The sequence below is a fragment of the Mobula hypostoma genome, chromosome 7 (assembly GCF_963921235.1).
Source record: "Mobula hypostoma chromosome 7, sMobHyp1.1, whole genome shotgun sequence".
NCBI lineage: Eukaryota > Metazoa > Chordata > Chondrichthyes > Myliobatiformes > Myliobatidae > Mobula > Mobula hypostoma.
Window position 1 is genome coordinate 185,146,273 of NC_086103.1, and position 15,316 is coordinate 185,161,588.

The window sequence follows — 15,316 nt, forward strand, 5'->3', positions numbered from 1 at the left end:
CCGCTCGGCAAATCATGGCTTTGAGGCCCAGTCTGCATATACAAGCACATGCTGAATATTAGTAAAAACACAACCAGACAAATATGTATGTGTACTGTATTGTCCAGACCCCCTCACCTCTGGCAGCTGCGGCTTGAGGCCCAAGTCCATTTTGAATGCCGCTAAAAAATCTGCAGGCAGCCACAACAGAGATGGCCTTGCGCTGAGTGAAACCTCGGGAGGGCAGCTCCGACTCCATTCTGGACACTGTGCTACCACCCCCAGAGAAGCACACTAGCTCTGTAAATGCAAGAAACACAATAGACTCGTTGGGAAAAATGCACACAAGGCAGACAAACAACCAATTTGCAAAAGACAGCAAAGTGTGCAAATATTAAAAGAAAAACCCCAAAATAGTAATAATAAATAAGCAATTAATATCAAGGAGATGAGATGAAGAGTCTTTGAAAGTGAGCCCATAAGCTGGTGAGGCCCAGCCCTTGCCCCAACTCTCAGTTCCTGCTAGGCAAATCTGTGGCTTTGAGACCCAGTCAATAGTTCAGTGTTGGGATGTGTGAAGCTGAGTAACATTATCCCTTCCGGTTCAACAGCTGATAGTTGATGGCTCACGTGTGACAAATAAAGCTAATCTTAAATCTCTTAATCTTTAGAAGGCAGCATGAACAAGGTTTGTATTTCCTTTAGAATGAAGAGGTTCACTGTTTATTAGTATAGAGATACCATAAGACATAGGAACAGAATTAGCTGTTCAGCTCATTGAGCATCAATACAGCATGGCCCAGTTGCACCCATGTGACCTGTTAACCTACTAATTGGAACGTCTTTAGAATTTGGGAGAAAACAGGAGCACCTGGAGGAATACCGCAGGTAGAACGTACAAACTCCTAATAGGCAGAATTGAACCTGTGTTGTTGGCACCGTAATACTGTTACACTAGCTGTACACTATTGTGTCGCCCTTGGGATGAAATGATTCATTATTTACATGTGAACAAGTTGAGGCCAAGGGTACAGCTATCTTGTTAACTAGAGTCAGCTGGTGCTGGGTAACACTTGTTCACACTTTCCTGTAGGTTCTGTGAGAGCTGGGCATTGGGGCGAGGTGGCCAGGTGGAAACTTTCAGGCCAGGATTATTTGAACTTTGTGGATGAGAGACATGGAGGAACTGGTCAGTTCTGTACACTGCACTTGGTCCCAACGGCCTTGTGTAATGTGGAGTTTGATACTGTCCTACATCCTTCACCCAAACCCAAATAGATGAGAAGATAAGTCTGAGTTTGCCTGATCAGATGCTGTGTGCACAACTCTAGGATCTGCTTGACAGCAGCTATTGCCAGCAAGAAGAATTACCCAACCGATCACCTCACTTAGTGTTCATGGCAATGAAAGGGTTAATATATGAGAAGCATTTGATGGTTCTGGGCTTTCACTCACTAGAGTTTAGAAGAATGAAGGGGGGGATCTTATTGAAACCTATTCAATATTGAAAGGCCTAGATAGGTGGATGTGGAGACGGTGTTTCCTTCAGTAAGAGAGTCTAGGATCAGAGTACACAGCCTCAGAATACAAGGACATTCATTTAGAACAGAGATGAAGGGGAATTTCTTTAGCCAGAGAACGGAGAGTCTGGAATTCATTGCCAGAGAAGGCTGTGAAGACAAGTCATATATTTAAAGCAGAAACTGACAGGTTCTTGGTTAGTAAGGTGTCAAAGGTTATGGGGTGAAGGAGGGAGAGGGTAAATCTGCCATAATGGAATAGCGGAGCAGACTCGATAGACCAAAAGACCAAATTCTGTTCCTGTGTTTTATAGTCCTTGCTATGTGCACATTGGATAGGCCGGTTTGAAACAAAAATACATTCTGTGTGACTGGAGTGACTTCAAATTGCATGTTTGCTTTGTGTCCTGTGTGGGTGTGTGTGAGAGAGAGGGAGGGGGAGAGACTGTTGTGAATATTCATCTTTCTAATTATGGTTCTTTGTCTCTGTGCCTGTGTGTGTGTCAGAAACTGATGGAGGAAAGGATACAGATATTGGAAGGGAAAATATCGTTGATGGAAGATAAACTGGCAGCAGCTGGGGAGAGTTCAAGTGAAGTGAAAGGAGAGGTGATCGGTGATGTTCTTCAGGTAGGTCACATTCAAACATGTAAGGACTTGGAACCACTGGCCCTCTGGAATTTTTTGATGTAGTTTTCTTTTGAACTTTCCTCATTAAACAGGGTTATATTGTGAGAAACGCACAGAGTGCAGGAGGAACAGAGTTTTGTATCTTGAGGGCCTGGTTAGTTTGGTCTGTGAAGGTAGTGAGTGGCTGACCATAGTCAACTGGAAAATGGCTTCCATTTCAAAAGCAACACAGATAAAACTCAGCAGGTCAGGCAGCGTCTATGGAGGAGGACTGGAAAGAAAAGGGGTAGAAGCCAAAATAAGAATATGGTGCGAGGGAAAGGAGTACCAGGTGACAGGTGAGGCAGTAGTTGGATGAGTGAGAGAGGAGAAGGAAGTTTAAAACTGGGAGATGGTAGATGTAAGAAGGGCTGAGAAGATGGAATCTGATAGGAGAGGAGAGTGGATTGTGTGGGAAAGGGAGAAGGGACACCGGAGGGGGTGAGGAGAAGAGAAGGGCTGCGAATAAAACCGGACTGGGGTTTGGAAAAGAGAGAGGGGGGGTGGGGAAATTACTGGAAGTCAGAGAAATGGATGATTATGCCATCAGGTTGGAGGCTACCCAGATGGAATATGAAGTGTTGCTCCTCCAACCTGGCAGTGTAGGAGGCCGTGGACAAACATATCAGAATGGGAAGTCATATTGAAATGGCATTTCTGAAGCACTGTTTACAAAGCTTGGCCAATGCTAATAGCATTTACCCGTGAAGTATTTCTGAAGTGTTTTCATTGCTTCAGTTAAACCAAGGTCCTACAAGCAATTGGATAATTAGACGCTATATTGTGTAGTGATATGGTTGAGAGCAGGACCGTTCTTTAGTGATCCAGAGAGGACAAAGGCTGCCTTGGTTTAACGTTTTGAACATAGACCATTACAGCATTACAGGCCCTTTGGCCCACAATGTTATGTCAACTTTAACCGAAGATGAACCTATCCCTTCCCTACTACAAAGCGTTCCATTTTTCTATCATCCATGAGCCTTTCTAAGAGTTTCTTAAATTTCCCTGATGTATCTGTTTCTATCATCACCCTTGGCAATCCATTCCACGTACCCTGCATTCTCTGTGTAAAAAAGAACGCAAATGTCCCTCCTATACTTTCTTCCAATCACATTAAATTTATGCCCCCTCGTATTAACCATTTGCACCCTAGGAAAAACCTCTGGCTGTCCACACTATCTATGCCACTTATCAGCTTAGACACCTCTACCAAGTCACCTTTCATCCTCCTCTGCTCCAGAGAGAAAAGCCCGAGCTCACTCAACTTTTCCTCATAACATATGCTCTCTAATCCAGGCAGCATCCTGCTAAATTTCCTCTGCCCCTTCTTTAAAGTTACCACATCCTTCCTATAACGAGGCAATCAGAACTGAGCACAAAGAGCATTTTTTTAATAATATTCTTTATAATGTTTTTGGTTGCATGTCATACCCTGACCAACACAGCACAGCAAATTCCTAATATATGTCAATGTATATGGTGAATAAAGTTTATCCTTGATGTTGCTCAAGATTTCCAACATCCTAATCTTATGATCAAAGTGTAAATTTTGTTTTTGCCCACCCCCCTCCCCCCATTGCAGCTGGAAGCTTTGAAGTTGGAGGTCTCACAGCTGACAGCGAAAGCAGCGGAACTCGAACAAGAGACCACGCTTCACAAGGAGGAGAAGAGCCACCTCGCTGAGACAGTCGACAGCCTCAAGCAGTCCATCGCGGAGCTGATGGACCAGAAGGAAGTGCTTGAGCAGGAGGCACGGGTTCAGGAGGAGCAGCTGTTGGGGCAGCTGGACACCCTAAACGTGGAGATTCTCAAAACAAACAACTCCCTGATGCAAAAGGAGCTGGAGTTGGAGGAGGAGAAGAGGCTGCGTCACCAGCTGGCCGAGGACTCCCAGAGCAAGGAGCAGGCAGTCCTTGATCTCCGCTCCAAGCTGGAGAGCCTCGGCGAGACCCTGCAGGCTAAAGAAGAAACACTACAGGCCTTCGAGCAGCGGCTGGAGGCCGAGCGGGAGAGCGCACTGCAGCAAATGGCAGCCCTTAAGCAAGAGTCTGAGAGGATTTGCAGCGAGAAGGTTTCGGTCGTCACACAGTATGAAACTCTGAAGGCGGAGAAGGAGAGCGAAATGGAAAGGCTCAATAAACAGATACAGTTGCTGGAAAGTAACCATGTGGGCATCGAAAGCCTAGAGCAGGAGAGGAATGAGTTAATGGAGAAGGTGCAGATGTTGGACACGCAGGTGGCAGAGGTGACGTCTGAAAACCAGAACCTTCAGACGGCCTGCAGTGCTCACAAGCAGAGCCATTCCGAGGAGGTTGCAGCCCTGAAAGTGGAGTTGCAGAAGACCAGAGAGGAATTGGAGGATCACAAGATCAGGCTGGTGGACCTTGCTGATGCAGCTCAAAATAACGAGGCCCTCCGGGAGCAGCTTGCCTCCCTGCAGAGTGCAGTTGAAGGGCTGGAGGGAGAGAGGAGGCAGTGGGAAGAGGCACGGGCCTCTGAAGCCCAGCAGCGTTGCCAGCTGACTCAGGAGCTGAAGGAGCTGAGAGAAGAACGAGATGGAGTCAAGGCCCAGTTATCTGAGCAACTGAAGCTTCAGGAGTTGGCTCAGGCCACGGCCAAGCAGTCGATGAACGAGCAGCTCGAGAAGTCAGCAGAGCTGCAGAGTAACCTTTCGAATGCTCTGAAGATGGTCGAGGAGAGAGAAAAAGAGGGAGAGAAGTTCCGTAAAGAGGCCGCCTCCTGGAAGGAGAAGTTTGAGGCTGCCCGGCAGCAGCAGGCCGAGTTGGACAGGGCAGTCGTGGACCTGAAGGAGGCGAGGGAAAAGGCTGAGGCTGAGCTGTCGGAAGAGAGGGCAAAGAATGGCCAGCTGGAGGGCCGCCTGGCTAAGCTGGAAGCCGGCCAAGAGGGGAAGGTCTCAGTGCCGGAGAGCGAATTCTCACAGCTAAGAGCTGCCGCAGCACTGGAGGCTGAGGCGAGGGCGGAAGCGGCCAGCTGGCGGCATAAGCTGGAAGCTGCCGAGAATGAGGCATCTGAGCGCCTGTCACAGGCAGAAGAGAAGGCCAGTAAGAGCAGTGCTGAGCTGGAGCAGGCGTGCCGAGAGCTGGCAGAGGCGCGAGCTGGGCTGGAGGAGCAGAAGGGGCGACTCTCCGAGCTGGAGGCTAAGCTGGAGGGAGCACGGAGGGCGGAAAGCGAGGAGGAGGCATGCCGGGGTCAGCTGGAGGCTGAGCTGGGGGCGCTGCGTGCTGAGCTACAGGACCTGAGGAAGGCAGAGGACGAGCGGCAGGGGGAGAGTGCTGCAACCATATCTGAACTGGAGGCCGAGAGGGCGAGAAGAGCCGAGCTCCAGCAGACTGTCAAGAGGCAGCACGAGCAGCTGGAGGCCGCGAAGGCGAAGGCAGCCAGCCAGGAGAGCGAGCTGGCCCGGTATGCCCAGGCTTTCACTGAGAGGGAAGGAGAGTTGGCAGAGCTCAAGTCCAAGATAGCAGCCAGTGAGGAGGCAGGGCGCCGGGCTGGGCAGAGGGCCGAGGCAGCTGAGCAAGAGCTGCGCTCCTCCCTCAGCCTGCGCCAAGAGAGGGAGGCCGACCTAGAGGCCTTGCGATCGCGTGTGGCCCAGCTGGAGGGCAAGTGCGATGGGAAGCAGAGCGAGCTGGCCCGCTTGGAAGCAGAACTCCAGGGTGTGCTGCAGGAGAAAGAGGCGACGGAACAGGCCCGGAACCGTGAGCTGGACCTGCGGCGGGAGGAGTTGGAGCAGGAGAGAAAGAAAGTGCACACTCTCGAGCTGGAGGTCTCAGCCTGGCGGGGCAAGCTCACGGGTGAGCAGAAGGAGAGCACCAGGCTGAGGGAGGAGGTGACGGTAGCGACGGAGGCGGAAGGGAGGTTGCGAAAAGAACTGGAGGCCCTACGAGAGGAGCAGGCACGACAGAGGGACTCAGCTGCCAGACTGCAGGATGAGGAGGCTGCCACCCAGAGGCAGGCCATCCAGGCCCTGCAAGAGCAGGTAGCTTCAGGGAACCGGCTGGTGGCGGAGCTACAGCAGCAGGCTCGGGCAGAGCAGGAGAGCAGTTCCCAGAAGGAGGCCAAGCTGGCCCAGCTCCGTGGAGAAGTGGCCAAGGCCCAGTGCCAGCTGAGCGAGGCAGAGTCCCAGCGGCGAGCCACGGTTGAGCGGCTGGAGAGGCAGCTGGGCGAGCTGAGGGCCGACGCGGGACAGCTAAGCACCGTGCAGGGGCGTTGCCAGCAGCAGCAACAGGAAATCCAGCAGCTCCAGCAGACGAGCAGCCAGCTGGCCGCAACGAGAGGGAAGCTGGAGGCTGAGCTGGCCGAGGCCCGCGAGGCTCACGCCAAGCAGCTGAGCCAGCTCACCACCCAGCACATGGAGGAGCAGGCCGCCAGTCGGCAGAGAGAAGATGAAAGCCGGAGGAAAATAGAAGAGGTGACCAGCAAGTACGAGAAGGCGAAGGCCAAGGTTTTGGAAGACAAGCGCAAGTTTCAGGAAGAACAAGAGCAACTAATTGCGCAGGTAAGTGAGTAACTGATTCATCATGGTACATGTACTGTTGTGACTGTGGTCAAAGTCACCGAAGAGACACTGACACTGGCGATATATCAGTCGTTATTCAGCAAGGTACTCTCAGTAGGCGCTCACAAACCCAAAGGTACGTCACATTTTTATCCCCTTGAGATCAAAGGTAACAGCAGATGGTTGAATTTCAGGACTTAAAATGACATTGTTCTTTCACAATCAGATCTGAATTAAGACCATAAGACATATGAGCAAACTAGGCTATTTGGCCCATTGAGTCTGCTTCCCCATTTAATTATGGTTGATCCTTTTTTTTTTACCTCCTCAGCCCCATTCCCCAGTCCTCTCTCTGTAACCTTTGATGCATTGTCCAATTCTGAGCCTATCAGTCGCTGCCTTAAATACACCCAGCGACCTGGCCTCCACAGCTTCCTGTGGTAATGAATTCCACAAATTTATCACCCTCTGGCTAAAGAAATTTCTCCGCATCTCTGTTTTAAATGGATGGTGCTCTATCCTGAACCTGTCCCCTCTTATCCTAGACTCCCCATGAAGGGAAACATCCTTTCACATCTACTCTGTCTAGGCCTTTCAATGTTCAAAAGGTTTCAGTGAGATCCCCCCTTATCCAGTGAGTACAGACACAGAGTCATGAAACGTTCCTCGTATGACAACCCTTTCATTCCTGGAATCGTCCTTGTGAACCTCCTCTGGTCCCTTCCTAATGCCAGCACATCTTTTCTTAGGTAGGAGTCCAAAACTGTTCACAATACTCAAGATGAAGCCTCACCAGTGCCTTATAAAGCCTCAGCATCACATCCTTGCTCTTTCTAGACCTCTTGAAGTGAATGCTAACATGGCATTTGCCTTCCTCACCACTGACTCGACCTGCAAGTTAACCTTTAGGATGTTCTGCACAAGGACTCCCAAGTCCCTTTGCATCTCAGATTTTAGGATTTTCTCCTAGTTTAGAAAATAGTCCGCATGTTTATTTCTACTACCAAAGTGCATGAACGTGCATTTTCCAACATTGTATTTCTTGCCCATTCTTCTAATCTGTTTTAAGTCCTTCTGCAGCCTACCTGTTACCTCAACATTACCTGCCCCTCCACCAATCTTTGTATCATTTGCAAACTTGTTCTATCATCCTAATCACTGATATACAGCATAAAAAGAAGCAGTCCCAACACTGACCCCTGAGAAACACCACTAGTCGCTGGCAGCCAACCAGAAAAGGATCTTTTTATTCCCACTCACTGCCTCCTACAAATCAGTTAATGCTCTAACCATGCCAGTAACTTTCCAGTAATACCATTAGCTCTTAACTTGTAAGCAGCCTCGTGTATCACCTTGTCAAAAGCCTTCTGAAAGTTCAAATATACAACATCCACTGCATCCTTTTTATCTATCCTACTTGTAATCTCAAAGAATTCCAACGGGTTTGTCAGGCAAGATTTTCCCTTTAGGAAACCATAAACCATACTGAGTTTGCCCTATTTTGTCCTGTGTCACCAAATACTCCATAACCTCATCCTTACCAATTGACTGTAACATCTGAGGTCAGGCTAACTGGTCTATAATTTCCTTTCTGCTGACTTCCTCCTTTCTTAAAGAGTGGAGTGACATTTGCAGCTTTCCAGTCCTCTGGCATCATGCCAGAGTCCAATGATCTTTGAAAGATTATTTCTAATGCCACCACAATCTCCACTACCTCTTTCAGAACCCTAGGTGCAGTTCATCTGGGTTATGAATCCTTAGGTCTTTCTACTTTTTGAGCATCTTCTCCCTTGTAATAGTAACTGCATTCACTTTTCTTCCCTCACACCCTTCAATATCTGGCACACTGCTAGTGTCTTCCACAGTGAAAACGGATACAAAATACTCATTTAGTTCATCTGTCACCTCTTTGTCCACTGTTATTATTTCTCTGGCTTCATTTTCTAGTAGTCCTATATCCACTCTCATCTCTCTCTTATTTTTTACATACTTGAAAAAGCTATTACTATCCACTTTGATATAGCTTTCTTTCATATGTCATCTTTTCCCTCCGAATGATTCTTTTAGTTGCTCTCTGTAGGTTTTAAAAGCTTCCCGATCCTCTGACTTACCACTATTTTTTGCTTTGTTGTATGCCCTCTCTTTTGCTTTTACATTAGCTATGACTGCCTTTTTCAGCCATGGTTGTACTATTTTGCCACTTGAGTATTTCTTTGTTTTTGGAGTGCATCTATCCTGCACCTTCCTCATTTTTCTCAGAAACTCACGCCATTGCTGCTCTGCTATCATCTCTGCCAGCAGCTCCTTCCGATTTACTGTGGCCAACTTCTCTCTGATACCACTGTAATTTCCTTTACTTCACTGAAATACTGCTACATCAGACTTTACTTTTTCCCTATGAAATTCCAAGTTAAACTCAATCATATTATGATAATTGTCTCCCAAGGGTTCTTTTACCTTAACCTCCCTAATAACCTCCAGTTCATTAGATAACACCCAATCCAGTATAGCCCATCCCCTCGTAAGCCCAATGACAAACTACTCTAAAAAGCCATCTTGTAGATATTCAACAAACTCACTCTCTTGAGATCATTACCAACCTGATTTTCCCAATTGACCTGCGCATGTTGCAATCTCCCATGACTATCATATCATTGCCCTTTTGATACCCCTTTTCTATTTCCCGTTCTAATCTGTGGTTCACCTCCCAGCTCCTGTTGGGAGGTCTGTTTATAACAGGCATCCTTTGAATTGTATATGCAGTGGGAGACACCTCTGTGTGTTCAAACATCTGTGCTAGGACAAACTCATGACAAAAAATTTCTTAAAAACTTTGGATGAGAGAGATCCCAGATGCCCAAAATAAATGTTTGGTTAGTGTAGAGGTGTGCTTTTCTCTTCAATTTACTGCTTGTCATTAACAATCCACATTAAGAATAGAAGATTGGTCCTTTGTGAATTAGTATCTGCTGTGATGACACAAAGGTTGGGGGTGTGTGGATAGTGTGGAGGGCTGTCAGAGGTTACAGTGGGACATTGATAGGATGCAAAACTGGGCTGAGAAGTGGCAGATGGAGTTCAACCCAGATAAGTGTGAGGTGGTTCATTTTGGTAGGTCAAATATGATGGCAGAATATAGTATTAATGGTATTAAGACTCTTGGCAGTGTGGAGGATCAGAGGGATCTTGGGGTCCGTGTCCATAGGACACTCAAAGCAGCTGCACAGGTTGGCTCTGTGGTTAAGAAGGCATACGGTGCATTGGCCTTCATCAACCGTGGGATTGAGTTTAGGAGCCGAGGGGTAATGCTGCAGCTATATAGGACCATGGTCAGACCCTTCTTGGAGTACTGTGCTCAGTTCTGGTCGCCTCACTACAAGAAAGATGTGGAAACCATAGAAAGGGTGCAGAGGAGATTTGCAAGGATGTTTGTTGCCTGGATTGGGGAATATGCCTTATGAGAATAGGGTTTCTCGTTGGAGCGACGGAGGATGAGGGGTGACCCAATAGAGATAGTCATAGCCGTACTTTATTGATCCCGAGGGAAATTGGGTTTTGTTACAGTTGCACCAACCAAGAATAGAGTATAGATATAGCAATATAAAACCATAAATAATTAAATAATAATATGTAAATTGTACCAAGAAATAAGTCCAGGACCAGCCTATTGGCTCAGGGTGTCTGACCCTCCAAGAGAGGAGTTGTAAATTTTGATGGCCACAGGCAGGAATGACTTCCTATGACGCTCTGTGTTGCATCTCGGTGGAATGAGTCTCTGGCTGAATGTACTCCTGTGCCCAACCAGTACATTATGTAGTGGATGGGAGACATTGTCCAAGATGGCATGCAACTTGGACAGCATGATGAGAGGCATTGATCGCATGGATAGTCAGAGGTTTTTTTCCAGGGCTGAAATGGCTAGCACGAGAGGGCACAGTTAAGGTGCTTGGAAGTAGATACGGAGAAGATGTTAGGGGTATGTTTTTTACGCAGAAAGTGGTGAATGCATGGAATAGGCTGCCAACGACAGTGGTGGAGGCAGATCCTGTAGGGTCTTTTTAAGAGACTCCTGGATAGGTACATGGAGCTTAGAAAAATAGAGGGCTATGGTTAACCCTATGTAATTTCTGAAGTAAGTACGTGTTCGGCACAGCTTTGTGTGCCGAAGGGCCTGTGTTGTGCTGTAGGTTTTCTATGTTTCTATATTCAGATAACTCCACAAGATACAGTGAAAGGCCTGCCTTGCATGCTCTTCATACATATCAGTTTATTACACAGTGTATTGAGGTAGTACACGGTAAAGTTTATGAAAATTACCCTGTGAATGAAAGGGTTAACATATAAGAAGTGTACTCGCAGGAGTTTAGAAGAATGAGGAGGAATTTCATTGAAGATCTAAGAGTAAACCTAGCAATTATTGGCCTGTGAGTTTTACGTCAGTGGTGGGTAAATTGATGGAACGTATTCTTAGGGATGGTATATATAATTATCTAGATAGGCAGGGTCTGATTAGGAACAGTCAACATGGATTTGGGCATGGAAGGTCATGTTTGACAAATCTTACTGAATATTTTGAAGGGGTTACTAGGAAAGTTGTCGAGGGTAAAGCAGTGGATGTTGTCCATATGGACTTCAGTAAGGCCTTTGACAAGGTCCGACACGGAAGGTTAGTTAGGAAGGTTCACTCGTTAGGTATTAATATTGAAGTAGTAAAATGGATTCAGCAGTGGCTGGATGGGAGACGCCAGAGAGTGGTGGTGGATAACTGTTTGTCAGATTGGAGGTCGGTGACTGGTGGTGTGCCTCAGGGATCTGTACTGCGTCCAATGTTATTTCGAATTATAGGAAAGATGTCAACAAAATAGAGAGAGTACAGAGAAGATTTACTAGAATGTTACCTGGGTTTCATCACCTAAGTTACAGAGAAAGGTTGAACAAGTTGGGTCTTTATTCTTTGGAACGTAGAAGGTTGAGGGGGGACTTGATAGAGGTATTTAAAATTATGAGGGGGATAGATAGAGTTGACGTGGATAGGCTTTTTCCATTGAGAGTGGGGGAGATTCAAACAAGAGGACATGAGTTGAGAGTTAAAGGGCAAAAGTTTAAGGGTAACATCAGGGGGAACTTCTTTATTCAGAGAGTGGTAGCTGTGTGGAATGAGCTTCCAGCAGAAGTGGTTGAGGCAGGTTCGATGTTGTCATTTAAAGTTAAATTGGACAGCTATATGGACGGGAAAGGAATGGAGGGTTATGGGCTGAGTGCAGGTTGGTGGGACTAGGTGAGAGTAAGAGTTCGCACGGACTAGAAGGACCGAGATGGCCTGTTTCTATGCTGTAATTGTTATATGGTTTATATGGTTATATAGAAACCTACCGAATATTGAAAGGCTAGATAGAGTGGATGTGGAGAGAATGTTTTCTATAGTGGGGGAGTCTAGGACCAGTGGCACAACCTCAGGATAGAGGAACGTCCATTTAGAACAGAGATGAGGAGGAATTTCTTTAGCCAGAGGATAGTGAATCTATGAATTCATTGCCAGAGACAGCTGAGGAGGGCAAGTCATTGAGTATATTTAAAACAGAGGTTGATAGATTCTTGATTAGAAAGAGCGTCAAAGGTTATGGGGAGAAGACAGGAGAAGGGATGCGAGAGGGAAAATAAATCGGCCATAATGGAATGGCAGAATATATTTGATGGGGTGAATGGTTTAATTCTGTTCTTGTGTCTTATAACAAGGAATATAAAGTGTAACAGATGCAAAGAAAGTGCAGGTAAGCAATAAAGTGCAAGGTTGGGAGCTTGTCATAGTGTTACATGACCTAGAAGCAAGCCCTTCGGCCCAGCTCATCCACGCCAACCTACTTCAGCCATCTGAACTTCACTCCGCTTACCTTAAAAGCATGGCCTCTGATCTTATATAACACCTAGTTTTTAGCACCACTCCCAGGGAAAAAGACTGTGTTTTCACTCTATGCCACAAGTGTAATAATTGTACCTGCCTTTATCATATTCCCTGGCTACTCGTTCCTTATACCCACCACTCTGTGGGTGAGGGAGAGGATTTTAGCCCTCAGTTCCTCTTTAATTCTTTCCTCTCTCACCTTAAAAACAAGTTCCAAGTTCAAGTTTAATTGCCATTCAACCAAATAGGAATACCCATGAATACAGCCAAACAAAACAGTGTTCCTCTGGGGCCAAGGTACAAAGCACAGTACCAAGAGTCATACACAGCACACGGCACATATAGCACATATAATGCAGCAGTAAACATATAGTCACACAAAAAAAATCTTGTCTAAGTCCCCGAGTCCATGAATGTTGTTGCAGTCTGCAGTCAAATACAACGCATCTTGTGATCTGCCAAGTGAACACTAGGGGTCAGCACCAGCTCCAAAATGGACCACTTGTTCTTTCTAGTTTTAGACTCCCTTCCTGGGAAAGACTGACTGTCCACCTTGATTGTGTAAGATTCTATTGTAACTGTAAAAGAAACTGTGTACTGCTCGGAATATTCAAATCTAATTCATGCCAGGAATTTTATAAATATTTGTGTAGTTTAGTTGTTTGTGTTTGTTCTGAACATTGTGGGCATGCTATATTGTTGCCGAAATGTATATTGACACTTAAGGGCTACCCTCAGCTCACCCTTAGCTTGTGTTTGTTGTTAATGTAAACACCACATTTCACTGTACGGTCCTATGTACAAGTAATGAATGTCAGTGATAAAATGGGCAGGACTTAAAACACACAAGAAAACAAAACAGAATAGCACAGCACAGTCCAAGCTCTTCAGCCCACAATAATGTGCTGACATTTTTAACCGACTCCAGATCAATCTGAACCCGCCCCACCCACATAACCCTCCATTTTCTTATCATCTATGTGCCATAGAGTCTCTTAAATGTCCCCAATGTATTGCCCTGGCAGAGGCTCCATGCACCCACCACTCTGTGTGTAAAAATATGCCTACCTCTGACTTCCCCCATACTGTCATCCAATCACCTCATATTAACCATTTCCAGCCTAGGAAAAAGTCTCTGACTGTCCACTTGATCTATGCCTCTTACCACCTTTAACATCCCTAGTAAGTTACCTCTCATCCTCTTTTGCTCCAAAGAGAAAGCCCCAGCTTGCTCAGCCTCTCCTCATATAAGACCTGCTCTCTTATCCAGGCAGCATCCGGGTAAATCTTCTCTACACTCTCTAAATCTTCCACATTCTTCCTATAATGAGGTGACCAGAACTGAGCACAGTACTCCAAATGTGGTCTAATCAGGGTTTTATAGAACTGCAACATTACCTTTCTGCTCTTGAGAAGAATGGGAAGATTCTCTCCAAAGTTCAAAGTAATTTTATCGTCAAAGTACATATTTGTCAACCTATTACAACCCTAAGATTCATGTTGGTATTCATAGTAGGTATGAAGAAACACAATGGAATCAATGAAAGACCATAGACAAGACGGGCAGTGTACTACTGCTGCTTAACAACACATTTCATGACATATGTCCAATGATATTAAACCTGATTCTGATTCAACCAAAGTGCAAAAGACAATGAACTGTGCAAATATAATAAGAATAACCCCAAAATAGTAATAACTAGACAGCGGGGTGACCCGTTGGGGCACCCTTTGAGAGAAGGGTAGTGCAGTCTGATGTGACCAGAATGAACATTAAATTTTCCTGAATGCTATTGGTATTGCTTTGCTTTGGAAACTGAAGTAGAAAACTTCAGTTTATTAAAGGAGAATGACGCATAGCAAAGCAAATATAGCTCCTCCTCGTTTAACGAAGGACACTTTTGATGGTATCAGTTCTGGTTTATCTGCCCCCCTTGTGCCTCTCGTTGTCATTCTGGAGACGTGCAGTCCTTTCATCCACCAACTCTTCTGCTCTTCTGTTTATTCTTTGTCTCTGATCCTGGAGACGTGTATTTCTCAGCTCGTTTGTCTCTTCCTCTCTCCTCCTTCTGTGCCTGTTTTTGTCATTCTGGAGACGTGCAGTCCTTTCATCCCCTGTCTCTTCATCTCTTCTGCTGTTTGTTGTTTGTCTCTGATCCTGGCGTGCATGCCTCTGTCTCTTCTTCTCTCATCTTTTTTTGTCCTGACTCTTTGATCCTAGAGTCCTGCGGCTCTGGCCTCATCCGATTCTTGTTCTCTTCCTCTCCTTGCTGCTTCCCGACGACGTTTGGCATCATCTCTTGACCATAATGTCCCCTTCCCTTTCCATGTGGCATAATTAGGCTGACCAATTTTTTGTTACCCTAATGCTGGATAGAAAATACGAAGCACTAACACCAAGGGATGCTGATTATTCTTGATGATGTGGTTTTTGCTCTCCTAAATGGACATGATATAGTCACTGTTGTCCTTTGACTGTAGCAAAGGGTTTTATGGGTGTCTCGAAGTATGTCGTTACAATAAGATTTAATTATCTCTTATTGATGGCCGGCAGTTAGATCTGTCCCAATCCTGCACATGCTGATGGTGATCAGCAGAATGTGACCCCTCAAAATAGAGCTGACCTGCCCTTTCGCTCCGGTAGGTGTCGCTGCTGAGGCTGGCCCTGCGCATGCGTTGGGCTGTGGCGTCCCAATTTCCATGATGGCCGATTGGGTCTCGGATGAAAGG

The 15,316-nt window shown here is 46.2% G+C and overlaps 1 protein-coding gene across 5 annotated transcripts in view; it reads left to right on the top strand.

Annotated features, from left to right (window-relative positions):
- numa1 (nuclear mitotic apparatus protein 1) overlaps nucleotides 1-15,316 on the top strand; it is a 181,695-nt gene that overhangs the window by 122,134 nt on the left and 44,245 nt on the right. For all 5 annotated transcript variants that reach the window (XM_063054722.1, XM_063054721.1, XM_063054723.1 and 2 more), the window contains 2 exons: nucleotides 2,007-2,129; nucleotides 3,751-6,684. In XM_063054722.1, the coding sequence (XP_062910792.1) occupies nucleotides 2,007-2,129; nucleotides 3,751-6,684 (3,057 nt within the window). The remainder of the gene's footprint in view (nucleotides 1-2,006; nucleotides 2,130-3,750; nucleotides 6,685-15,316) is intronic.